The sequence below is a fragment of the Thunnus thynnus genome, chromosome 20 (genome assembly GCF_963924715.1).
Source record: "Thunnus thynnus chromosome 20, fThuThy2.1, whole genome shotgun sequence".
Classification (NCBI taxonomy): Eukaryota; Metazoa; Chordata; class Actinopteri; order Scombriformes; family Scombridae; genus Thunnus; species Thunnus thynnus.
The window spans coordinates 20,118,808-20,146,673 of NC_089536.1; the positions used below are offsets into that span (position 1 = coordinate 20,118,808).

The 27,866-nt window shown below is 40.0% G+C and overlaps 3 protein-coding genes across 5 annotated transcripts; 1 reads left to right on the forward strand and 2 right to left on the reverse strand.

The window, feature by feature from the left end:
- Window positions 1-141: 141 nt before the first annotated feature.
- On the reverse strand, window positions 142-10,220 carry aco2 (aconitase 2, mitochondrial). Its single transcript, XM_067575428.1, has 17 exons — window positions 10,128-10,220; window positions 7,863-8,005; window positions 6,526-6,784; window positions 6,337-6,429; window positions 6,075-6,233; window positions 5,806-5,956; window positions 5,530-5,634; window positions 5,244-5,335; window positions 4,639-4,744; window positions 4,367-4,524; window positions 4,184-4,257; window positions 3,990-4,101; window positions 3,605-3,883; window positions 3,329-3,520; window positions 2,639-2,771; window positions 2,068-2,189; window positions 142-1,947 (listed from the first exon to the last, which is right to left on the reverse strand). Exons 1-17 carry the CDS (start codon window positions 10,161-10,163, stop codon window positions 1,813-1,815), a joined length of 2,349 nt encoding a protein of 782 aa, XP_067431529.1. The 5' UTR covers window positions 10,164-10,220; the 3' UTR covers window positions 142-1,812.
- Window positions 10,221-10,642: 422 nt separating this feature from the next.
- phf5a (PHD finger protein 5A) lies at window positions 10,643-12,579 on the forward strand. The gene is made up of 4 exons (XM_067575745.1): window positions 10,643-10,784; window positions 11,107-11,130; window positions 11,950-12,116; window positions 12,388-12,579. Exons 1-4 carry the CDS (start codon window positions 10,733-10,735, stop codon window positions 12,475-12,477), a joined length of 333 nt encoding a protein of 110 aa, XP_067431846.1. The 5' UTR covers window positions 10,643-10,732; the 3' UTR covers window positions 12,478-12,579.
- Window positions 12,580-14,404: 1,825 nt separating this feature from the next.
- On the reverse strand, window positions 14,405-27,675 carry tefa (TEF transcription factor, PAR bZIP family member a). 3 transcript variants are annotated; one of them, XM_067575744.1, is made up of 5 exons: window positions 27,121-27,675; window positions 20,386-20,772; window positions 19,727-19,947; window positions 17,364-17,575; window positions 14,405-16,747 (listed from the first exon to the last, which is right to left on the reverse strand). In XM_067575744.1, the coding sequence occupies exons 1-5, from the start codon at window positions 27,194-27,196 to the stop codon at window positions 16,726-16,728; spliced, it is 918 nt and encodes a 305-aa protein (XP_067431845.1). In that variant the 5' UTR covers window positions 27,197-27,675; the 3' UTR covers window positions 14,405-16,725. The 3 variants fall into 3 exon arrangements, with proteins under 3 accessions (XP_067431845.1, XP_067431843.1, XP_067431844.1); XM_067575742.1 differs by lacking the exon at window positions 27,121-27,675 and adding an exon at window positions 22,674-23,048; XM_067575743.1 differs by lacking the exon at window positions 27,121-27,675 and adding an exon at window positions 22,674-23,049 and having other exon boundaries at window positions 14,405-17,575.
- Window positions 27,676-27,866: the final 191 nt, after the last annotated feature.

Genomic DNA, 27,866 nt, shown 5'->3' on the forward strand with positions numbered 1-27,866 from the left:
GTTGTAATTTGTCCAGGTGCATGTAACACACACATCCTACATTATTATGACTTTAAATGAAGAGAATGGATCACCGTATATCTGAACAAATATCAGTAACTCAACCTTGAACAGATTTTAGCCACATCATTGGAGCCGATGTAAATAAATGAGATCTGTGAAGTTTTATTTTACAACCCATTGGCATTTCTGTAATACAGAAGAGATGATCTGGGAGAAAAAAAAACACAAACACTTAAATGTACATGGAACCAGACACTTCATATACAGTGGGTTAGAGGAAGAGATTGGTTTAAGCTTTAGATTTAATATGACTTCGCTTCATCTGATTAAGGTCTTGATGAAAACTGCATTTTGTCTGCAGGGACAGAGGGAGTGAATATAGACATGAGGACAAAAAAGTCATTGTTTCTGATCGAGTGGTAACTTACAGTCTAAAATCTGCTTTCAAGTCTTTCCTTTTCTTAAATACAATTTCATTTTTGTTGGGCAAAAGTAACACAAAAATTGACTTGTTACCCTACAAAAAAGGGCATGAAATACTAGATGAAGTTAACCCTGTGCATGAAGAAAATGAAAATGCACACAGAATCTGAACCTTTTGCAGCAAAAAAATATAAATATATAAACAAAAGGGAGAAACCATATGGTGTGTTTGACCTTGTGAAGGTTAAGGTTGATAGGGAAGGAGGGAGGAAGGGAAGTTTAATGTCAGTGGTGATGGCGGCAGGGAAGAAGAGGGTGAGCTACTGTATTCTTACACAGTATTAAAGAATACAAGTACCTTTATATATTAGGAAATGTGATCTTGGACAATATGTGCTGCGATGGATGACAACGTACTGCACATATACAGGACATGATTACAAAAACGACCCCTAAATGATGTTAAATGGATCTCAGAAGTTGATTAATTTAATTTTACATTGAATCCACTTCCTCATGTACTTGCAGGATTTCCTACATTTCCCAGAAAACCTTGAAACAATCTATAAAGACCGTTAACGGATGAGGTGTTGCTTTGGGAGTGGGCATGGTTTCTATGTATCGTAGACACGACAGTACCTCCTCATGGCCACAAGGGGGCGGACAGGCTAACAACAAGTACAGTATGTGATCTTTGCAACTACAACGAGCAACAAATAGACCCAGAGATGAAACCAAAAGACGCTGTTTACCTGTTCCAGGGTGGACTTTAAATAGCACTGGTGCAGGTTGAGTAAAGCTGATTATTGCCATGCAGTGTGCAACACAATCCTAAAAGCGACAAGGAGACTGAGTGCCATCAGCTGGCTGCGCTCCAGTGTGAAGTGGCTTCCACGCTGTACTGACCTGTTGGAACGACTGCAAACACACTGGCAGCACATCAGCTGGCAGGGTACTACGTCACCGCTTGGGTCAAAGCTTAGTGTTTCGGAGTGAGTGTGTGTGTGTGTGTGTGACCCCTTTGTTTTTACAGCACAGATTCTTATCTTCACCTGTTTATCACTGTTGTACTTTGAAACATAGCAGCGTACGGTACCTTCAGGGAAACACTGCGCTGTGACGAATGAAGGTTTTTAGAGATATCTGACCACAGACCGGTTGCTGTTGCTCCATCATCGACATTAGCTTGGCACTTAGTCTGAAGTAACCTACTGACAACGCTGAACTCTTAGAGGTATACCGACACATTACTTCAGTCCAAACTGTATGCTAATGCAGATGATGGAGCAATCGTTGACATTCTTCATCCTCCTTCTTTCCCACAATCCCTAACACCCTGTTTCCTCCCTGAAAATCCTCCTCTTCCTCCACGTTTTCCCTCTTTCCTCATTTCTGCAGCGACTTCATCCTGTTGAGGGCGGAGCCTGCCTGGAACCATTCGATCTGTGTCTCGTTGAAGCTGTGGTTGAGTTCCAGGGTATCCGAGCTGCCGTCGCTGTGCTTCACGACTGCAGTCAGAGGCTGGGAGAGAGTGAAAGGAGGGGAGGGAGTTCTTGTTATGGGTTTTTTTTTTCATTAAACGCAGCGGAGAAGTTTGGAACAGGCAGACTACATGTAAAATGTAAGAAATTGCACTCTCACCTTTCCTGGAGTGAAGCTTTCGAGTCCTTTGATGGAGATCTTGTCATCGGGGCGGATCTTATCGTAGTCTGATGGGTTGCTGAAGGTCAGAGGCAGCAGACCCTGCTTCTTCAGGTTAGTTTCTGAGGACAGGACACATGTATGTCAGCTTTGAGAATGAATGTGATGATATAAAATCTGAAAATGCTGAGGTGTAGGATTTCATTAAGTCCTAGCTGCAGGTAAAAACAACGATTACCTTATATAAACTCAGGAGAAAATACTATTAGGCTTCTCCGGACATCAAATAAAAGCGCCTCTAAAGCCCTATTTGAAATATGATATGATATATGATTCGCACAGGACTAATATTATTGCGACCTCCTTGTTTGGTGAAATATGGTAGGTCATTTACTTTACAAGTTACAGACATGGCAGTTTCACACGGGATTAAGATCACATACGACCTCCGCAATTATTATAAATTACTAGACGTCCCCAGGTAGTACTAGTCTCGTGCGAATAGGGCTTAAGACTTCTTTTCATGCACTGGATTTTACAACAGTCAACCTCTGCAGTGTTCATGCAGTACCATGGATTCTGGCGAAGCTCTTCACAATGATGGCTCTGCCTCCCAGATGCCTGGGCTCCAGCGCCGCGTGCTCTCTGCTGGAGCCCTCGCCGTAGTTGTCGTCTCCAACCACGACCCATGAGACACTGTTAGCCTGCAGACAACGGAGAGGAAAAAGTGTTAACCCGGGTTTGTGCTTTAACGCACCAGGTTAACAGTAGTCCTGCTGTAGAGATCTACAGTGTTGGTTTAGATTTATCAGATTTCAGCTGTAAAGAGAACCACATCGTATGCAATCAGGCTGTAACTGTGTTCATATTCTTTCATTCACTTTGTGATGCAGAGTGACGGCGGGCTAAGGATATACTTGCATCCAGGAAGTTACTATTTCACCTCATCTATCTATCATGCAGTTGCCATCAGAGATGTCTTTGCTAGATGTGTGTTACTGAAAAGAAGAAGACTACTGAGTACAACTTTCTTAACATTGTCTTCAATCTCAACAATCCCCATCAGCATCCAATCACAGTTGCAGCCTCCACATGGTATCTCTGTAGCTGCCATAGCCCCCACATGTATTTTTTGGGAGCTACAAGGGTTTCTTTTTAGAGCATGAATAAATTATAGTACAAAACAGACTAGCATTCTGCCAAAAGAGCAGCTTTGGTCCAATAATCCAGTACCTGAACCTTTCCCCTCTACAGTCCTCACCTTGTAGTGCCGGGCCACATCAGGCACTCCTCCGTACTCTCCTGTCAGGTAGTTCTTCACCTTGTTCACGGCATCATTCTCGCTGTTGACCGCACCGATCAGCATGTTGTTGGAGATGTTATCCAGGTGACCGCGGAACTTCAGCCAAGGCCCGGCAGCGCTGATGTGGTCTGTGGTGCATTTGCCTTTCACCTGTGGAGACAGAAGGGAAAGTTAAAAACAGCCCCAAGATGTTTACAGAGAAAGTGCACCAACCTGATTTAAAAAGGACCTGACCTTGATGAGGACCTGCAGGTTCTCCAGATCCTTTCCGCTCCATTTGTCAAAGGGCTCCAGCAGCTGCAGACGGTTGCTCTGAGGGCTGACGTCCACCCTCAGGCTGCTGCCGTCAGCGGGAGGATGCTGGTAGGTGTCCTGGCCCGGGTCAAAGTCTCTGGAAGGCAGTTCATCTCCGTTGGGGGGGTCCAGCTTGAATTTCTCACCATTGGGGGCTGTAAGGAAGTCTGTCTCTGGGTTGAAGTTTAGCGTGCCAGCGATGGCCAGGGCAGTGACAATCTGAGGAAAGGCATAGAGCTTCAAAATGTATTCTAGTGTGGCAGCATCAAAACCAGTGAACCCAGTGCTGAAAATCCAGCAATGTGGGTTAGTTTAGTGAGTTTACCTCAGGGGAGGTAACAAAGGCGTGTGTTGCAGGGTTAGCGTCGTTCCTGGCAGTGAAGTTTCTGTTGAAGGAGGTGACGATTGTGTTCTTCTCTCCCTTCTTCACATCTTGCCTGAATACCAACACACATCATGTATTAACACCCAAGTCTAACTGAGCTATTTTGCATGACGTGAACTTACAGCCTCACCTACCTGTCCCACTGTCCAATGCAGGGTCCACATGCGTTGGCCAGGACCACACCTCCAACATCGCCCAGGATCTTTGACTACAGGAAGACACAAACACATTTCCTCAAATCAGCCAGAGAATAAGGGAGATGCAAGTCACCACTTTTGTTTTTTGTTTTTTTTCCCCCCTCCAATGCCAGCACTCACGTATCCATCTCTTTCGATGGTGGCGCGAATCTGCTCGGAGCCGGGGGTGACGGTGAACTGAGCTTTACACTTCAGGCCTTTATCCAAAGCCTGCTTGGCCACAGAGGCGGCGCGGCCCATGTCCTCGTAGCTGGAGTTGGTGCAGCTGCCAATCAGACCTAAAATGGGGAGAGGAGTCATTACCAAAGTGCTGGTAATTTTAATCCATATTCTGTAATTTAGGGAGGTAAGAAGCAGGAATATCCCATCATCCATCCCCAGTCAGTTCTTACCAACTTTAACCTCCAGTGGCCAACCGCTCTTCTCAGCCACAGCACCGACTTCAGACACTGGGTGAGCCAGGTCAGGGGTGAATGGTCCGTTAATATGGGGCTTCAGCTACAGGAAGACACCACATAACACTTAGGAACATAGATGTTGTAAAATAAAGCTCTCCCTTTCCTATTTGTACAAATCCAACCAAGACTTTGATATAACAATCCGTAACTTTTCTGACTTTATAGACTAATGTGGAGTATTTACATAGATCCAGCTTTGTTAGTTTTTATACAACTGAGAACAGATGAAACATTTTTTTACAATATGGTTTCCCATGAACCGAAAAACACCATCTACTGCAAAAAAATAAAAAATAAAAAAATCTGAATTTCAAAAAAGCTGCAGAGACTTAATCAAGTTCCAACATTCCCTCTGAGATACGTCTCATAATAGTTGTGCGCCTTACTGCACTGGAGGTCTACAGTGGCCCCCGGATAGTTCAAATCTGCCCAAAGACCTTTGTTTCATGTCACCTCCTCCCAGTATTTTCCGTGGCTCTCCACTTTGAACTATTTAATAAATTCAGAAGTGCCAAAAGCTAAACTTAAAAAGGACAGACCTCGTCCAGATTGAGCTCGATGACCTGGTCATACTCGCAGCCTTTGTCCGGTACCAGTATGTCTGCGTATTCATCAGCCAGGGCGGCAATCTCTGAGAAGAAACAAGAGGATGACGAAGGAGTGTTGAGATGACAAACCCTCATTAACAAGCAAGTCTATCAGGAAAATGGACACAATACATTGACATACACCGACAGTTTCATTGGCTCTACTTTTCCATTTTTCTGTATTAGTATTATTTTTTTTAATGTGTTGACATTGATTAATTGTGAGGTCTTCACATACGTCCACGTCCAGTCTTCTCCAGGTAGGTCTTCATGCGGTGGTTGTAGGGGAACACTGAGGTTGTGGCTCCGATCTCTGCTCCCATGTTACAGATGGTGGCCATTCCTGCACACACATTTAAAAAAAACCACACATTATTGAGGCTATCAATCATACTGTATTGTTTCTATACATTGGCTCTGACACAAACAAGTTGTTTCTAATGTAGAGTAATACATAATACTACATATAAGAGTAACAGGCAAAATAAAAAACAAGTTTTCCTTTTTTACTGACCAGTGCAGGAAATGGAGTCGACTCCTGGTCCATGGTACTCTACAATAGCTCCAGTGCCTCCCTTAACCGTCAGGATGCCGGCCACCTTCAAGATGATATCCTTGGGAGACGTCCAGCCAGACAGAGTGCCTGTCAGCTTCACCCCGATCACCTTAATGAATTGATAGGGAGGTCAACTGTCATCAGTTCAGGGGTAGAAATAAAAACAGCTACTGCTACACTGGAGAATGAAAGAGAAACAGGGACAAAGATGTAGAATTTCTGTTAACCTTTGGACACTTAAGCTCCCAGGGGATTCCTGCCATGACATCTACAGCATCAGCTCCTCCGACTCCAATGCAGATAGCACCAAGTCCACCACCGTTTGGTGTGTGGGAATCTGTGCCAATTAGCATCACCCCAGGGTAGGCATAGTTCTCTAGGATGATCTGTTTGGGTAACAAATCTTAATGTTAGCGTGCTAAAATTAGAGTGGGATTAACAATTGTCATTTCAGGGCTAAAACTGCATCCAAACTTTGAGTAATAATACCTGATGGATGATCCCAGAGCCTGGTCTCCAGAAGCCAACTCCATATTTTGCACCAGCACTTGACAGGAAGTTGTAGACTTCTTGGTTGACTTCCTAGGATGTGAACCGTGACCACAACTCATTTTACCAACTCATTACAACATTACTTTTGAGAGTTTAGTGTAATTTCTGTAAACAAAGACCCCCCACCTTCGCCCTAGCCAGATCCTTCACCCCTCCGGTCTGGGCCTCGATCAAGTGATCACAGTGGATGGTGGAGGGTACGGCAACCTTTGGCAGGCCGCTGCTGATAAACTGGAGCATCGCCATCTGGGCTGTGGCGTCCTGCATGGCCACACGGTCAGGACGCAACCGCAGGTAGGTGCGACCACGATCAATATCCTGGTTGTGGGGATCATCGAGGTGGCCATACACGATCTTCTCTGACAGAGTGAGAGGCCGGTTGAGTCTGGGAAGAAAACATGGAATAAAATTTTATTGGTTGTAGGACGCTGCGACGGCGGAGGAAGTTTCAGAAGGGGGAGATGTGAGGTGCAATATTAAAATAACCAACAAAAAGTAGAGGACAAAATAAAGGAAAGAAACTATTTGTATAGACAGTTGTGAGGTCTTGTAGATGCAATATGCTGACTAGGGATGAGAGTATAAAGGATTTTATTGTGTATTGGGATAAAGAACATTCAAGATAAGTTGATTGTGGTGAATTTCCTTTATAGAGATAATCATGAATCAGGATAATTGTGATAATCCTCACACAAGTGACTTGGAAAAGCTGTCTAGCTCGCTAACGTATAGTTCTATATTAATTCTCTGATTTATTTTTAACTGCCACAAGGGGGAGCCCTCATCTTTCCAGTTATTGATAGAAAGGATGTTCACTAAACAAAGATGTGTGTCCAATCTGTGAGCAATAAAAATGTTTGTTTCTTAACAAAATGTAAGGTTAAGTGATTCCAGTATGTTAAAGTGCCATTTTAAGAGTTTTAAGCATATTTTGATGAATGTCGGGATAATACCATGAATTGCAATTATTTTGGCCAGAATAATTGTGTTTGATTTTTTTTTTTTTTTTGATTGTTTGATCCAAAGTACATATTGAGGGTTTCCTCCTCTGGTTGAAATAAAATGATTTACTTTATACATCCAAAATAAATCTTTTTCATCTTAAAATACAGTGAAATCACAGGGTTTATAATTATCAGTTTATACCAGTCTAAAACTGCAGTGTAATTACAGGGCTGAACAAAGAGAAGCAAGTGATCTACACTTCCATCACAGCACCATGTCTCCCCCCGACACACCATACAACAACTTTAGAGAGCTGTACAATAATTCAAGCACAGCACACGAGTCACGATGACAGACTAGAGTTTGTTGAGGCTCCAACTTTGATGGAAAAACTGTGTTAAAGGGCAAACAAACACTAGAGATAGAGATAAAACATTATAGAGATATGAGTGTTGGAGAACACAGTGATGTGGGCAAGAGTAAACACACGGAGCAGATTAGGGAGGACGCTGTCTGACCTTTTTCGCACAATGTCGATGTTCGATTGGAGCTTCTCGTAGTTGACGAAGGAAGTTGGCTCGAAGCGGCTCATGGACACTTGGGCCTTGGCTCTGTAAGCTGCCGATACATGCAGGCGGCGTGCACCATGGCCCAGAGCCAGCTGGAGACGACAACAAAAGCATAGACAAGCATTTTTAATAACATAAGCATATCAATTACAGAGTAGAGGCGAAAACCAGACACACGCAGGCTGCAGCAGTATTTCTAACATACAACATTTATTTGGGCAGCTTAAATGAATACATTAGGCCATACCCAAAAATACTTTAGACTATTGTATTACATTTTTCTTTTAAAATTGTCTTAAAAATACAGTTGAAAGAGCAAGATGAGTGAATATTGAGCCTAAAATCCTTCTTATTGTAAAACTGAATTCCATATTAGGAAGTTAGCTTGTGAATGAAATGGTGTTTTGCAGTGGACACACAAGTGTCAGGTGTCAGAGACTCCCTGATGCATCTGAAGCTCTCCCGCGCCCCCCCCCCCCGAATGAGGCCAACCACAAACACATTCTCAACCTGTGAATACACTGCCTCCAATCCTATTACACAATGTGCAAGTCTTCCACTTAGGAGGGTGCGATATAAATCATACATATTAAATAATGTGTCCAGAGTCTTGCCAGATCAAACCCCTGGACCAAACTACTGCTCAGGTGTCCTTGAGGAAGCCACTTTAACACAAACTCAGTCCAGCAAAGCTGCTTGAGTAAGTGCCAGGAGAACACTGAGCTAATAATACTGGGCAGGTGTGTTTAAATAAGTCTTCGTGTATGATTATAGATCACTACGTCAGTAGAGTTTCTCCAGATGAAGGTGTCTTATGACTAAACAATCTGTGGTAAAGATTAGCAGTCCTGCAATAAAAGAACTAGAGGTGAACAGCTGAACTTACAGCCACTAATCAGGTGACTTCTGCTGTCTAGGAGCTTCTAGCTGCCAATCAATTAAGAGCTAAATTAAGACTCAACAAAACACTTCAAACTGAGTTAAAAACGGTTCATGTATCAATTACAGAGCCCTCGGGCACCAAATTAGCACCCGTCACCAGCCAAATGCTAGTAAAAGACGCAAGTGGCTGGTAGATTTGCGTCACTCATCAGCCAAAAAAAAAACAAACAATGGTAATCTATTGAGTGGTTGATAAAGTTTTAACATTCACTAGCCATTTGGCCAGTGGAAAAAAAGTTAATTTTGCACCCTGGCTGATGGACAGTTGACACTTAAGACTTTTTATTTAATGTCATCAATGTGGTATGTGTTAAACTACTAACATGATTTTTCAAGCCTAGAGAGATATTCTTTATTAGCCTATATCTATATTAGAATTGTCTGCTCTCATTCTTCTTTCTTCTATCAAAGTGAGCTCTAATAGAAGTCTATTGGATTCAGATGTTTGTTTGTTTTTTAGTATAATATTTTTTATTAATAAAGAGGTGCATGAGAGGAGAAAATGTCAGTCTAACAATGAGAATCAGTTACATCATAATAATAATAGTATAATTAAATTAATATGCATCTCAGTGGATCAAAAGTAAAACAAGCCATACTATCTGCCTTTTTTAAAAAGGTGTTTTCATACAATTCAAAGTTAAAGTCCACAAAGACAAAACAGTAAAACGAGAGACAAAAAATGTGGATTCATATGTTAACACTAACGCAGTCATTCACAACACTTTGCTGTGATTGGAGCGGCATACCCCCGTCCCGTTAGCTTTAAAATAGGAGAATAAATGATTTTCTCTTAATCGAATCCTCAAACATTAAAGGATAAGACTGTTTTCTGTTTTATCTGCTGTAACTGATCAGACATGTTTCTGTCTGTTTCACGTTGCTCGCCTGAGTGTCTGCTGGGAGCTCTAACCTTGTGGTTAACCTTGCTGTTTGACACCAAACTCCGGCATTTAAACACACCCAGCTATGTTCGTTTCATGACTGAGGATATCAGCGTTTACTTCTCATAAACGGAGACACTATCCGTTAATGTTTAATGACGCCAGTGACTCGATGTTGCCCGCTGGATGCTTCAGTGCAGCCGGGACACGATGACCCGGCCAGCTAGCCGGTGACTGCTCAACAGCTTATTTGTCCGCAGCAGCGGCTCTTAACGTTTTTATTACACTAGATTCACATTAGACTGGGTTTACATTAAATAAAACAGCAAATGACATCCTCATCTGCCTCTTAAATATGATTAAAAAATGAGCAAATCGTGTCTCTTACCTGAAGCCGGGCGACAGTGAGACAGTAGGTTGCCATTTTGTTCACTGACAAAGATGTGTCGGGTCAGTCGTGACGTCACATACTTATAAGCCGCGGTCTTGCAGGTCCTTCAAGGACAAAATATTTTAAATAGCTTAAATTTCATCAAGATTGTCACCAAAATGTACTTAAAATTATTTCTTGTTTAGCTAAATATTCAAACTATATTTTTTTGAATGTAGAATCGATACAGATTCGAAACAGACAAAATCTGTGATTTAAGATTTTATTGATTTCTATAAAACAGAAAGGATACCGATAGTTTTAATTTTATCTGTAGTTTTTATCATGGCTGTATCCATGGTTTATATATTAAAGAGTTGTAATTCCTGCACAGGAAACATTTTTCAATGAAAGGTAATTATTTAACTATATTTTGTGGGGTAAATAAGAAAAAATGGATTAAAGATGCGTTCAATCCATAGACTGTAAAAAAAAAAAAATTCAATCTTTTTTTTCTGTTCTTTCCTTTGGAGACTGTAGGTGGCGGTAATGCAACTCCTCGCTCAGATTTACAGGTCAAAGGTGAAAGTTGAAGCTAAACGGCAGCCTTACGTTAGCCAACAATGGCTAAGCATCATCCAGATTTGATCTTCTGCAGAAAACAAGCCGGTGTCGGTATGTTTTAATTAATTTATCTCGAAGTCAAACCAAACGTTGTTATTTCAGCTTTAACCGGATGTCTTTTATGATTGCTTTGTTAAAGATAACGCTAGCTACAATGCTAACGGTTACAGCATGGACTTCATTCAAAGTTAGCCGTGGTGCTAGCACAGAAATGTTTACAAGTTAAGGATTAACAACGTTATTATTTCACTAAATATTAATGTTTTTGTATTTAATAATGGATTTTACTGTGAACATGTGACAGAAGAAGAGCCTTTAATGTAGCAAAGTGATATCTGTTAATGACTCTGACTGCTTTGTTTTAATTCCGCAGCTATTGGAAGACTTTGCGAGAAATGTAAGTATTAACACCTAAAATGATTTGAATAGTTTGAGTATTGTGTTCACAGTCGTGTGTTTTCCTTCAAGCTTTTAGTTATTAGTTTAGTTATTAGTTATTAGTACATTTGCTGGCATCAGCCTTATGACTTGTTTTCACCTTTGTTTGTGTAACAGAAACGTTGTACTGAAGTTTAATCAGATAATTTTATTTTTTCTGAAGAGTGAAAATTACAGATTAATGTATTACACAGTTAATGACATTTATTACACTCAATACTTCACAAATTATGCTAATACTACCATCAACCTTTCTATGATGTAGATATCTCATTGGGTTGTGAATACTTTTGAAAACTCATTTCAGAGAGTTAATGATCAATCAACTAATTGAATAATAATGTATATTAATCTGTAATAGAAACGTTTATGGCACAGAGACACACCAAAGTAGTATAGTAATAATGTCAAAACAGCTTTTTGAACCTTTTCAACACACTATCAGTTCATGTTGCAGCTGTGAAAGACTTCAGTCATACATAGTTTCAGTATTCATTTGTTACTGTAGTTTTTCAATGATAATGAAGGCTGTCTCAGCTTTTATACTATATGTTTGTTCTCATAGTCAATACACCCGTCAATTATTCTTATGATTTATAGTTGAGTCTAAAAAATGTCAAATACATCATCAGTTGTGAAGTACTTGATGAATAGATTTTCATTGATAACTATCATTCTCTTCTGTTTACGTTCTTTTGTCCACATTGTGTACTTTTTTTTTAAATCCACCTTTATTCTCCATCAATCTTCTTATTGGTCCTTTTTCTGCTCCTCCAAGGCGACGGCAAGTGTGTCATCTGCGATTCCTATGTGAGGCCGTGCACGCTGGTGCGCATCTGTGACGAGTGCAACTACGGCTCCTATCAGGGACGCTGTGTCATCTGCGGAGGGCCCGGTGTATCTGATGCCTACTACTGTAAAGAGTGCACGATCCAGGAGAAAGATGTGAGTGTCATCTAGTCTCTGCTTGCTAGTGCTTCTTGCTTTACTACTCAAGAAATGCTGCGGCTGAGACCGTTCAAGTATGATGGAAGGAAAAGCAATCTGGCTTCCTTAGATTGTTATAATGCACTTACAATAATGTAGCAAGCCTTAAAGACAAAAATAGACTTTAACTTCTAAATTGAGCAATAAAAACAAGAACCAAGTCTCTGTGAGATGTTTTTCAGAGTACACTAACAAAGTCTTCTCTGTCCTCTTTCTGTTGTCTTTACAGCGAGATGGCTGTCCTAAGATTGTGAATCTGGGCAGCTCAAAAACAGATCTGTTTTATGAAAGGAAGAAGTACGGCTTCAAGAAGAGGTGAAGACGCTGTGGCCCAGTCCTTGTTTTAGTCTCAGCTTTTCCAGGTTTACTTTAAGGCTTCAAGAAACATTTTTGTGATATGTCAATAAAACTCTCTTTTATATTTCTTTCTTCATTTCTGTGTGACTGCTTTGAACATTCAACTGTTTAAGCTTTTGTAAGCCTGCTCATGATCATGCAGTGCTTTATATTAGGCACTAAACAGGAAACTGACCAGGGCCGATTTAGCGTCACCACTAACAAACACTCCTCCTTACTGTGTTATTAGAGCTGCAATGATTAGTTGATTTATCAATTAGTCGATCAACAGAAAGTTAGTCAACCTTTTTGATAGTTGTTTAAAGGAGTTTTTTAAGAAAAAATGTTAAAATTCTCTGGTTCCATCTTCTTAAACGTGAATATTTTCTGGTTTCTTTAGTCCTATATGATAGTACTATGATTGGACTGTTGGTCGGGACAAAAGAAGACATTGTTGGTTGTATCTTGAGCTTTGTGAAACCATAATCAACATGTTTCACCAATTTATAGACTAAAAGTTGATTTATCGAGCAAATAGTCAACAGATTAATCAATAATCAAAATAATCATTATTTGCAGCCCTACTTATAATGAAATATTTGGAGGTATTTAACTCTTGCTTGGGTGATGTAACTACTTCACCTTTCCAGTTCAAATTCCACTGGGATTTCATTGTTTAATTAAAGGAGAACTCTTTTTTTTTTTTTTTACACATCAAACTCTGTTCACAGGTCTTGGTTTGCATGTGTGACAGAAAGTTGTTTAAAGCCTTTTGTGGCTCCAGCAGTGTGAATTCAGATAAATAATGCCGGTTGGGGCTGAAGACAACAAGACTGAAAATGAAAAGAATCTGAGAGGTTGCAGAGTTACAAAGAAGACTCACATTACTAGACCTGCTTAAGACCACATGAGTAACACATGACTAATTGATGATGTCACCTAATAGTTATTTTTGGTAAGTTTCTGACTTACCATCTGACAATGTTTTATTTACGTCGTGATTACATTGTCATGACAACGGCACATATTTTGGTTAACTGGGTAGTAGGTCTACTTAAGCCACTACTGGTATAACCATGGTTATATTAAGATATTAATAAATAATATTTATATTCACTAGTATTGGCATGACTATTGAATGAATAAAGGAAACAAAATCTGTCTTTTATCATGGAACAAGGGTGAACATTTAATACTAACTATCAGGTTGCTTGGTCTTCCTGAAACATATCCTGTCTTTTGTCTGAACAAATATGATGCAGTCCAAACGTCCCCAGTGGCAGTTTTGATTTCAGGCATTTAGTCTCCTGGTAGAAATTGTGAATGTGCCAGTTAGAGAAGAGACTGTCCAGCTTATTCTTCTTCGCCTGTTCTTCCTCAACGTTTGCCACTTTCTACATCCTCACTCTGAAACCATACACAGGTCCTGATATGTAAAACAGGAAGTGAAAACGCTCTACAGTTTTCCATTTTGTTGATTTGTTTAAACTGGGGAGAAGTGATAAAATAATGAAATGATGATTAAAGATAGTGTTGAAGCATTGACAGATGAATGTCTAGTGCCTGGGAGAGGTTTTCATGGTCAGTATCTTGAACTGTAAGGTTACACATGAAAGATTAGTCCAGGGCAACATATTGACACAATTCTAGCCATACAGTGCTATTTTTCTAGAAGTGTGATCATATTTATTCACACTATCACTGAGTCAATATGTCCAGCATTATTGATACTGAAGCTATCTGACAAATGACAGTTCCAGTTTGATACATTGTGATAAACATCAACCACATAAATGAGTGTTTTTCATTCACTAACAGATCTTGTCATATTCATATTTCTTCCATTTTCTCCTGTTGGACTTGATTGATCTCAACCCACCATCTCAGTAGAAAAGACTTCAGCACTGTAAGACTTTCTCAACAAGGCTTTTTATTTTTACATACTGTATATACAAGACACAGAGAGTAACCACACTCAAAATGCAAAGACATTTCTTTACAAATAAATACAAAGACTGAACCAGGAAGTTTAAAATCAACCCCTCAAAGTTATCAAATTGACCTGTTCCAGAGAGAAAGTAGATGCAATCTGGATTGTAGCAGAAAGCATTAAAAAAAAAACAGTTAAACAAGTCAGGAAGCTCATAATCATCCATATCAGCATGATGCTTAAACTTACACTTTGGAGACCTCGTTTATGGATAATGTGACTCGTTTAGACTGAAAGGAATGAAGCTGGGAGTATTGCTGACTCTGTAGAGCTGGAGAGGCGTGTTGGAATATTTCCACAGAATCACTGCGGACACACCTAATAATCCTGACGTTTAGTTTTACTCCGTAACAAATGTTGTTCTGTATGACAACAGAAAGATGTATTTACTGCAGGTTGTCATCTTAAAAAAGAAAAAAAAAAGAGCCTACATTTGTTTAAATTTTATTAGAGGAACATAAGAGAACCCCTTTCCTAACAATAGAAATCGCCCCCCCTTTCCTAAATGGCAAAATAAATTTATCTGGATGGAAGCACAGCAGCACAAAAAATAAAAAATAAAAAAAAATCCCTTTTTTATCTGAAGTGTACAGTGAAAAAAACCCAGAGTGAGTCACAACTTTAGTTTCAGATGTAATGATGATTGAGAGGGATTATTTTTGTATGAGTCTATACATATACAATCCTGCATAGTATGCCTTGAAATAATATGCCCCCATCTCTAATCTGGCAGACTGCACACTGCATTGAAATGGCTTTAGACGTAGAAGACACTTAAAAGAGATTAAGGGGTTCCTAATTTTCGAGATACCCCAATACAGTCTGCACATACTGAGACTTCCTGGTTTGTCAAGAAATTAAAAAAAAATAAAATAAAAATAAAAAACTAAACTGGCAATAAACATTACCAGTTTAAATGTCTCAAGAGAGAATCCTTAGACAGAAATGAGTTAGAAAAGTTGGGTGAAGTCTGATGAAGATGTGTGCAAACATCCTAAAAACCTAATAACAGTTGATACAATCTAAATGCACGTACACTGCTAGGGGGTTTTTGAAAGCCCAGTTTAGTTTTGTTGTTTTGTCTGTAGCACTGTAATAATAGTGAGATCTTCACCTGTAATAGACAACATAACAAGCTTAATAAGTTGAACCTTTCACCAACAGCTGCCTTTAATAAGGCACTCATTAAAATAGTTCAATTAGCATTAGCATAAGATGGTTAGCGCTTATATTAATTACAATGTCATTGCGTTCAAAACTAAACAAAGGCGATTCAAAAACCTGCACTAGCGTTGTATCTGAGCTTCTATGTCATGATACTGAAAACATTATAAAATAGGAGAAAAAAAAAAAAGCCCAGAAAGTATCATTTTAGGCTACAACTATTTACAGAACATGCATCAGTGGTACATGAGTCATCGAAAGCGTTACAGACGTAAATGGAGAGCGAGGCGGAGCGACGGAGACGCACGCTGAGGCAGGTAGAACAGAGTGTTTATGTACGGCTCTGTGCCGCTGGTAAGAAGAAGTTTTACACAAAGAGAAGTGAACCTGGCTGCTCAAATGCTTTTTTTTTTTTTTTTTTTTTTGTTTGCCATGTCACTGTAATCCCCTGAAGAAGCTTAAGTTATTGGAAATGTCACAGTCACAAAGTGTTTGTGGGCAAAAGAAAAGCCCAGCTCTTCACGTAATCTGCCTCATTAGAATATAAACTTTGAAAAATAAAAACAAAAGTGGATATCATCAGTATTCATTAAAACGTGGAAAGAACTGGAAAAAACCTGCAAATAAGTTTATCTCTACAACACCCTTGTGATGACTAACACTAAACTTTTACAACCGCTACCAAAGTATCAACTATCTTATTTAAAAAATAAAATAAAATTAAACAAAACCAACAGTTTCTCCATAATAAACATCAAAAATGATCTCTTTCGGCCAAAGGCATACAAAACATGATAAAAGGAAACCTCATGAAACAGGTGTCCTTAAGAAGCACTTGAATATCCTCACACACTCAGCTCACACACATGGATGGTAAATAGAATTCTTAATAATAAAAAAAAAACAAAAAAAAAAAACAGATATCGGATCCTAATGTGGTATTGCATCTCATGCTCTCACTCATCCTCTTCCTCCTCTTCTTCATCTGATCGATTCTAATGTTTTCACATGTCAAATCCTCAAATGGGTTTGATTTATTGATTCATTAGGGAAATAAATGAATAAATCAACTGTGGTCTATTGGTCTTCTGGCACCGCACTTGAAAGAGAAGAGAAGAAGGATGAATGACAAGGGGAGGAGGGAGGAGAGAGAGACACTGTTCACACATTGTTCACTTTTTCCAACCTGATAGATGAACCCTGATGTATTAAACCGCTGTAGGTCAATGAATATTCATGTTGTAAGGTAGAATATATGGGAATTACCTACAGTCTTACAGTTGAGACTGAAGACTAAAGGTCAAAACCTAGAGCTTTACTTCTACCCTTTCATACAGGAGAAGCAGCACGCTTGTCTGCTGAACTTGCATTTGTTATGTATTACATCATAAAACCATTTCTAAAAGAAACGCCTAGTAACTTAAGTCAGGGAGTTTCTGACCCAAGTATCAGATAACACTTTTTCTTAACAGAACAAAGATTTAACCCACATCACTTTGTTGGTTTGAAAGAAATATTCTCTCCCTCCTCTCCTCTCCTCTCCCTGCGTAACACACCAGTCCAACAGCGTCTTCTCAGCAGTACGGTAGATTTAGTTACCTGTCGGCTTGGCTAACAATCAGGACTTAAAAATGTCTGAAAACTAAGAGACTGATGCTCTGTCTGCTCTACGGATGGCCATTTACAGTTTCATGTGGTTTTCTTTGGTCCCTTACAGTGGTCCGAATTTGGCTTCGTAGCTTCCGGCGATGTTCTTGTAGCGGCTGCACTCCTTCCGTAGGTCGGCCACCTCCGTCCGCAGCGCTGCGTTCTCGCGCTCCAGGAAAGCCGCTCGGACGGTGATCTGGTTCTCCTTTAACCTGCGGGCGTCACGCGAGCGTTTGGCGGCGAGGTTGTTCTTCTTCCTCCTCTGCCAGTACTTTTCATCCTAGGGGGAGGTGGACGGGAAATAAGCAGCAGGGTTTAAGAAACATCTTGGTTTTAGTTTGATGCGTGGAGACATGTCTTGGTTAATAATAGTCTTGATTATGACAGAGTAAAGATGGCCAATGCCTTCTGAAATATCAGTTGTCCAGTACTAGTGAAAAAATGCATTCTTATTGCCAACATATTAGCCCAAATCTGACCCCAGCCAAGTGTTTAATATGGCCCACAGCCAGGCTCACTTGTGCACATAAACAAAGCCAGTGTTCTCTCATGGGCTGGAAAGGAAGTAAAATCTCAGTTTAGAGAAATCATCAGACTGCTGAGTCACTGTGAGTTGCCAGAACAGTTTCATTGTGACATGGCCTCATTTCTACCCTGCAAGTCGGATATTCTAACGTGTCTATAGCCCTTACACCGCTAAAATATTATGTTTCATTTCTACGAAGAAACAAGTTTTTGAATGGTGATCTTAATCTTCTTGTTTTCAGTGTGCTTTGAGATAAACAGTAGAGGTTGTAACGGTTTGTGTACTCGTCCCGAACTGTTCGGTACAGGATGTTTGGTTTGGTATGTGATTTCCCTCGGTTTGCTCCCTGACCAAAACAATTACTGTCAAAACAATCTAATAATTCACTTACATCCACGTGCAGAACAATAATTCTAGCGGAACATTTTGGCAGTGCAGCACTTAGCTGTAGCGTGCTCACGGATGTTTGTTGGATGGATGTTTATTGAGGTTCATCTGTCTGTGGTTTTGTTATGTTGCGCTGTCCTGATATGAGTGTCACATTTAAAGGCGTATTTTTGTCATCATTAATTGCAAATGTGGAAGACTTTATGATCAAACTTTTATAAAGAAGTCATCCACATACTGCTAAATGCCCATTCAGCTCATTACCACAGTGAAAATATTATTTTTTTTAAATCGACAAAATACAAAGTCAACTGGGGAAAAGAGCTTAATGACAACAAAACCTGTATTTAAAGTCAGAGGCATGTGTAGAAGCCCTGCAGCCAATGATCATGGCAAGCAGATGGTGCAATGTTTGATCTCATTATTGTAGTAAAGGAGCAGTTCACCCACAAAATTTAATTTCACTCATTAGTTTGTGGGACAATCAGAGACACTTTGATAACTCAACCAAACTACTACAGAAAGAGTTCACAAGCATCAAAATATCTCATTATACTATTTGTCAGAATACTAAACTGTAGTAGATATGTGATAATATTGGACATAAACATTTCATAGGATGGAGGATGAACTGTTCTTTTAAAGAGTCGTTAAGGGGTTGTTTAGCTCATTTAACAAAACTGCCTTCTTAAATCTAATTTTCCAGTACTAGTGAAAACTGGGTTTCTTATTGCCAACATATTAGCCCAAATCTGACCCCAGCCAAGTGTTTAATATGGCCCACAGCCAGGCTCACTTGTGCACATAAACAAAGCCAGTGTTCTTTCACAGGCTAGGAAGGAAGTAAAATTTCAGTTTAGACAAAATCATCAGACTGCTGAGTCACAGTGAGTTGCCAGAACAGTTTCATTGTGACATGGCCTCATTTCTACCCCGCAAGTCACATATTCTAACATCTATGGCCCTTACACCGCTTGTGCATTGTGGAGGAAAAATGGTACTTTCCATTTCTACGAAGAAACAAGTTTTTATGGTGATCTTAATCTTCTTAAATTGTTTTCCGTGTGCTTAGAGATGGGTAAACAATAGGGGTGTAACGGTTTGTGTATTTGTCACGAACCATTCGGTACAGGATGTTTGGTTTGGTACTCAACTTTCCTCAGTTGGGTATGCTCCCTGACCCAAACAGTTACTGTCAAAACATTTTAATAATCCACTTACTCCGACGTACCAAACAATAATTCTAGCGCTTGAGTTCCACGTAGAACATTTTAGCAGTGCAGCACTTAGCTGCAACATGCAGGTAGCATGCTCATGCTCCTACATACTGATATTAATCTAAGAACTGGAGCTTATTCTGCTATTTTGACAATGTTTGCTAAGTGTTGAAACCCTGATTTATAGATACGTCTGCCTTTCTTTATTAGTGAAAACAAATTATGTACAAAAATCATGCAGGCAACAGCTGCATTGAAAGATTGTGTTTCAGAGGATTCATGTGTCTATTTTGCAGCATACCTTCTGTTCTTCAGGCACAAACACCTTCTTGGCCTTTTTGATCATAGGTTGTGGCTTGAGCTCGTCTTCGCTGAACTTATGTTTGCGTGGGTTAAACAGTTCGCCCCCCGGGACACTTGACAGGACCAGGTCAGTGGGATCTGGCTCATAGTTGATATCAACCTCGATATCTTCAGGGTCGATGGCCTCAGGCGTCTCGCTGTCCTCATTAGTGGTCACTTCTGAGCAGAAAAACACAAGGAAATATTATACAGCTGCAGATCAAAGTGCAAACCTGCACCAAGGCTACAACTAATACAGTTTTTCTTAAGTATATGAATGAAACTCTACTATCTCCACTATGCATGCCCCCCCACCTCCCCGGGGCTTATTTCAGAACCCAGTGGCGTTCTGAGGTTACAGCCCATAAACACATAGTAACTGTAACATGGAAAATGGATGTAGAGATTTGAATCTTGGGCCAGATCAGTATGTATGTTTATGGAGACTTCTCTACTGTCGGTTTGATGCAGTTAATTGTTATGTCTCCTAAGGTTATAACTAAGAATAATCTCACTGAACCTGAACAGCTGGTTTTCTATCTTGTAAAATACACTCAACAGGAGAGTTAAATGAAACTGTGTAGCCGTCTTGTCTGTGATCCTCCCACCGCCACTCACCTGCGGTAACATCACAGGTAATCTCAGACTCGCTGTTGGTGATTATCACCACTTCCTCATCACACTTATCCAACTCCTGAATGGGCAGCAAGGCCACTGAGGCCAAACTTGCTGGCTTGGTACCCTTCATCTGGGAAGAGGGGGCAGCCTTCAGATTCATTATGGCATCGCCGTCTATGCTGCTCCTCTGGGAGTCTTCATCGGCTGGGATGCCGTTCTCCATAAGAAACTCCTCAAGTTCCATGTACTCCAGGTGGAAGTTCTCGCCATCGTAGGGAATGGTCTTCTCCCAGATAGCGGGGGTCAGGGCGGCTGATGGCCCCATATCACTACCTCCTCCACCCAAGTCGACATTATCTCCCAGGGACAGCTTTTCTTTGTCAGTGTCTGCAACACAAGAAAGATAAACATGCAGTTGCAAAAAGGTCATGTTTAACCAGAAGGCAGATATGTGTCTGTTCTTATGAAGGTAAACAGGAAATCTACTGAAATAACACACAGTTGACAGTGCACCCTTTTCTCAACGATTATTACAGTCTTTATTGACAGGAGACGGTAGAGACAGACAGGAAATGTCGGGACAGAGAGATGGGGATGATATCTAATAAAGCTCCCTGGAGCTTTGTACACTCCCTGGACGGACCTGAATGGGGTACACTGCCATCAAGTTAAATGGACTGATGTATCATAATGCCACAGTGCATCATTTCCTAAGAGGTAAACCTTGTTTGTTTTTCCTTACCAAGATTTAAAATCTCATCCCAAAATGTCCCTCAGGACTCAAACCCAAGCACTTTTATTGCGTCTTTCAACAAGTAAGGGACTGATTGTAAAACCTGTAAACTTCCAAAACTGCTATAAATGTAATTTCAACACACACTCTGCTACAAAGCATCTCGACTTCGCAGGAAACACTGTGGCTTGGCAATGTTTGATATCCCAAAGGTACAACATAATAAAACCACAAACAGATTAACCTCAGCTGGGTCACATTGAAAGTCATATTTTTGTTATTATTTATTGGAAATGTGGAGGACTTAATTATTGGACACAGATATTGCTACATGCTACCTAACACCCTTTAATACAACAAACTTTGACAGGTCACACACATTTCCCCTCACATACTTGTGACTATTTTTTGAATCAACAAAATACAAAGTCAACTGGGGAGAAGAGCTTAATGACAACAAAACCTGTATTTGAAGTCAGAGGCATGTGTAGAAGCCCTGCAGCCAATGATCATGGCAAGCAGATGGTGCAATGTTTGATCTCGTTATTGTAGTAAAGGAGCAGTTCACCCACAAAATTTAATTTCACTCGTTAGTTTGTGGGACAATCAGAGACACTTTGATAACTCAACCAAACTACTACAGAAAGAGTTCACAAGCATCAAAATATCTAATTATACTATTTGTTAAAATACTGAATAGTGGCAAATAAGTGATAATGGTGGACATATACATTTCATATGAGGGCGAACTATTCTTTTTAAGAGTCATATCTGTTTTCAAGGGGTTGTTTAGCTCATTTAACAAAAAACACACAAACACTGAGACATTTCTAGAAACCTCTGTATGGTGAGGTGGGTCAAGAGAAGAGAGGCCAGTGTACACATTGTGTTCAGCGTATAGCTTCAGTGTTTCGTTTATGGTGTGTATACAAACAGTGAAATATACTTCCAACTGAGCTTACAGCTTGAACAGACTTTCACCATTTTCCTGTGGTGCAAAAACATGGATATTGAGCAACTAATCATGTCGTCGTTAATTTGACCGTGATCAAGATTTTTAATTATAATGATCTGTCATTTCATAGTTGCATTGAATGAATGTGCTGGTATTTACATGTTAGTGTGTGCTTGTAGATTTGACTGTATAACTGTCGATCGAGACTGTAATGATGTTGCATGTAAAATCAATGTTTACAGTATCTGGTGATTGTTGTGTTGCTGTGTGTACCTGCCCATAGACTGCAAATGGAAATTAGCTAAATCTGGCATAAATAATCTCTTCTCACTTTAAGATTAATGTTTTTGATGCATGGCCCTTGTTTAATAAAGGAAAATACTAATAGGCCTACTAACACTAATAATAATAATAATAATAATAATACATAAGTGTCGTTGCACGTATGTTAACCCACCCTTGAAACACAGCGTTAAGGGATATTTTTCTGGCGGCTAACATTACATTGTTATTTCGCCATTTTTCTCACGTGTTTAGTTAGTATTTAACCTACATTACTCGCTGTTTATTCCGCGTCCATTTAACAGTTGCGGGCCTTACCGTCGTCGCCGTCCAGTATATTCGGCGGAGGCATTTCCATTATTTTCTTCAGAACCACCGGGAGTGCACTGGGGGCCCCGGTGGCCGTTTCCAGTGTGATGAGAATAGGCTCTCCCGACATTTTCCTCCTTGTTGTTGCTGTTATCAACGTAGAAACCAAAAGAACACAACGGCGGTTGGACCTGTCTCTCGACAACGTTAACGTTAGCGCTCTGACCGGTTTAGTCGCTGTCGGCGGCTGTCTGTGGTGCTTTTAAATTAACTAAATCCTCGCAAAAAGTGTAACAACGACCGTCAACGCATCCCCGGCAGTATTGACCCACTTCCTCTGAAAATTAGGTGATTTAGAGATTTTAGTGTTCAGAACAAACCGCTCCCCCTCGTCAAAAAAAGGAAAAAGTCCGACCCAGCCCTGCGCTGATTGGCTGGCTTTGTCGCGTCCTCATTAATGTTAATGAAAATTTATAAATAAAGGGGCGGGCACTCTTGCGAGGAACCAATGGCTGTCGTCGTGTCAAATAGCTGGGATTTCATTGGTTGACCGAGTTATATATGTTCCCTGAATACATCAACAGAAAAACGTGTCACGAGTAAAATAACATTGATACAGTAATCTCACTGTCTGATCTGGATCCAGTCTGTTCCTGCAGTGATCGGCCTCATTCATTTAAGTTCATACAGCTAATCAAAACTTTTTTGCGTTATTTGTTCATACAGTCGTCGATTGAGAGGCTCCAAAACTTTCAGCAAGTTATGATTAGTGAAAAGTCAATATAAACATGTATTTACAGTGCCGCCACACGATCATTAGATAGGACATTACACATTGAACACGTTTTCTCTATTTTTATCTAGGTATTTACTTCGCTATTCAACTTATGGCGGACAACATCACTCGGGGGCACATATAGCATATAGGCGGTCTGTCTCTATGCCTCCGCTCACATGCGAAGACATGTGCAGTTGCAGACCTTACATATCTGCCGGCGACGTCCAATGGAGATGCTCCGTGTCACTCACGCGGAAACGTGCAAGAAGGGCGGCACTGCAGTTAATAGCCATACAGAGGTGCCACCTTGAGGTTTAAGTTACATCGCGGTTGCATTGCTGAAGCTTAGCAGACATCCCAAGGGCAGGGATCCATATGTAACACATGTGTTCACAAAGTTGCCTCAACAGCAAAGAACAAAAAGCCCGTGATTGGTGTCAAAACAGCCTCCGCCACATCACCTTTAGGTTTGTTTTGCCTGTCCCACAAGGACTATATCACATTTGGTCTGGTTCATCCTGAATACAATGTTAATCCCATTCAAAAAAATGTTTCGCCTTTTTTCATTTATTAAGGAAGAAAAAACAGGATGAACCTACACTTCATCTTCAACGACAACAACAACAACAAAGAGGACACATCATCATCCTGTGTTTACCCAATGTGTGCATCCTTATCACTAAATGGGTTATTCAGCATGTTTATATGCCAAAATCAATATGATAAATGGCAAGAGGCAGCTGTGCACACAGTGTCCTTGATACAAGCTGAGGTTTTAGAGGGGGTTTGCCTCCTATGTTGTTTGTATGTGTCACACAGAATCTGTTTTTGGCACAACATAACCAAGAGGCGAAGTCTTCAAGGTTGGCTGCTACAGTAAAAAGTGCACGTGAGCTGGAGTCAAACTGAACATCGCCTTCATCACATACTCAACAGTGTCTCATTAAAAAACCTCTGACATCAATCTAATGATTTTTAAAACTATTCCTGGAATATTATCCCTAAGTTTACCAAAATTATAAACTATGTTGTTAAGACATGATTACTTTTCCTATAGTTGAATGACATTTTACAAGTTTTCAAAGCCTTTACAGTCCTGGAAAATAAATGATAAAGCAGGAAGATATAGTGGTATTTATGTGTTCCAGGCTCTGTGTAGAGTACAAGGTTTATGGAAAACCACCTTGACATCATGTGTTTGTGCTGTGTGAGAATGTGAGACAGATGTCCTCTCACCCTGCCAATTATGCATAAACACACTCTACCTTGCAGTTTAAAAAAAGTCTAAAGCAAACCTAAATAAAAATCTTAGTCCTCCATGAAGCTCAATTTCTCATGGGAACACAGACAGACTTTGAAATGATATTTTTATCACAAATGCATTCACACAGACAATATACAAGCAAATATTTCACTGTTTGATGCCTTGGTTCTTTTCTGAATGAACAACAATAAATCATTCAGTGTTGTTGAAAGCCTTAAACTAGGTGTGATCATAAAATATGTGGCTCATAGTCAAGGTACAGTGCATGTGACTTAGCCAACAGGTACAGAGAAGGCTGGAAGCAGCGGCCACAGGCTGTTTTGGCTCACGTGGATGCATGGCAACAAATTTAATCTGTCTGACTACAATGCCAACTCCCTGCCTGGCAAGTTAATAAAATGGATGTGAAAGTGGATTTTTCTAGAAACAAGCTTTGTTGTTAGCATGACTGTGTGGTTTTTTAGCTGTTCAAACATTATACAAAATGATCAACCCTAACTGTCAACTTTCAGAAATGCACAAACTTAGAAAATGCTTGCAGCACGTTTTGCTTTGCTGACACCTTTAAAGAGTATGTGTTTTCCTGCCTAGACAAGTCATGATGCATTGTCACACACAGTAAATACAACCTTAACTTTGAAGGTAATAACTATTGAGACACTCACAGTGCATATGTTAACTGCCTTTCCACAGGTGCTATAGTAAACACAATCTAAAAATACAGAAGCCAAAGTTACAACCTTTCAAAGCAAATTCAATGTGCAGCGGCAAGCTGGGGGTCCTGGAGCTGTACATGTGCCAAAATAATTATGAAAGCTGCTCCACACTGGTCACTTCAGACATGTGTCACATAGTGAGTCTAATTATGGTCAGTGATACTTTGGTCTTGACTGACGGTTCCTGTGAGCCCTGCAACCCATGATCATGGCAAGCAGACGGTATAATCTTTTTATCTAAATTATTGTAGTAAAGGAGCAGTTCACCCCCAAAATTAAATTTCATTCAGTTTGTGGGACTGTCAAAGACATAACTCAACCAAACTACTACTCATTATACTTGCAAATATGTGATAATGGTGAGCATATACATTTCATATGAGGGTGAACTATTGGAGAGTCGTGTCTGATTTTAAGGGTTGTTTAGTTCATTTAACAAAACACAAACACTGAGAAGTGATTATGAAATCGTGTTAAAATGTGGCCAACAGCAGCACACCTGTCAATGTAATTACATTACTTGTCTCTAATCTGATTTTTGTAGCATGGTCCAGACTGGAAATGTAAGGCAAACAGAGCAATCTAGTGATTCAATCATGAATCTACAAAGCCCACTAACCTCTTTCAACACACACACACACACACACGCACACGTACACGCACACACACACACACACACACACACACACACACACGCACACAGATCAGCACAGAATTACCAGCACAATCAGTTGGTTTTTACCAAGACTGGCTTCATTCATTCACTATTAAAAACAGCAAACATTAGGGAAATAACAGGAATACAATCTTTTTTGCTTACCTGCATTTTTATCTAATTGAAACATCACAGGACGAGATTTAATTAAAGGAAAGAACCAGCAGCACGTCTCAACTATCACTTTACTCACCATGTAGGTGTCACTGATTAAGTTGCTCTTAACCAGTTGGTGTTAAAGGACACTTGTAGTATTTGCTTAACAAAGATGCAACAGAAGAGAGAGTTCCTGCTGCTGGAAGTAAGTGCCAGTTTGACACAGTATGTGAATGGAGATTTCTTCTTCAGATCTTTTTAACTGATTATTAAAGCTTTTATACAGTATTTTACTGAGCTTGTGGGAGGATATGGTCTGAAAAAACATGGCTTCTGCAAAAGCAGTCATTGAGATAAATACTGTAATTGAGTTACCACAGAAAGTTAATGAAGTTATTGAAAAGAAATACATTTTAAATAGGCTGTATTAATATATTGTGATTACCAAAATCACAAACATTATGTGGTCTTATATCACAATATAAATAGCTACATTTACCTGCTCCAACTTAATTTACACCATCACATGATCACTGAGGATACTTCATTTTGACTTAATCTACACTACATTATGTGCCACTGCATCGTTTAAACTATCTGCTGAAGTTGTCCAACAAGTCAGTACATCTGAAGGAAATTGATTTAATGAATCCCAACAACCTGTGGATTCCAACTAAAGCCAGCTGATCTCTCAGCTGCTACAAATTCCCATCCAGCTCAGCTGACTATTACACAACACGCACGCAGTTTTTTGCTGAAATTTCAGAGCGTTTTGAGATACAACTCGAACAACAGTCTTTGCATGAAAAGAAAAGACAGTGCTGCATGTGATTAGAGGCAAAATTCCAACAAAACGAATTTCATCGTTTGGTTTGACCGCCACTTACCATTTTCATCAAAGTTCGGGAGAGTAAATGGATGCTCAAGAAGAGACCTGAAAATCTCCGGGATCTCAGTAGTCATGTTTTTGTTTTTTCTTTAACTTGCAATTCGCGCAACAAATATCTCAGAGCAGGTGAGCAGCTCAGAGGATGCGGAATAAAATTTAAAGAGATCCTGAGGCCGTGCAGGATATTTACAAGACGGACAGCTCCCAAAAAGTGGTGTGAATTCTACAAATATGACGGGTCAGTCGTTGTGAACTCTAAACAAGTTACTTAACGCAGACCGCCCCCTTCGCTCCCCCGCGGCCAATCAGCAGCGAGCTTTGCCTAGCAATCGACGGAAAGAGCGCCGATTGGCCAGTAGGTGTGTCCCTCACAGTGGTGACAGCCAATCCCGGAGCCAGGTCGGCATTACCTAAGGTAAAAAAAAAAAAAAATAAAAAAAGTAAGAAAAAAAGGGGAAAAGTGTTGGACCTAAATGTAGCAGACTGTTATGTAAGACGGGCAATTAAACATAGTGAGTTACAAACAACGTCTACAGCTTCTCCCGAATCTATCTTTATGAAAATGAACTGTAATAATCATATGGTGAGTTTAATATAATTAGTTTACAAATTTTAGGTTATAGTTTAATATATCTAAACTAGTTTGCTAACTTTAAGCTGACAGTCCCAACTGTTTTAACGTAACGTAATTTCTCAGAATGTTTAAACAATGATATAAAAATGATGAAAGTAGATAATACTCCT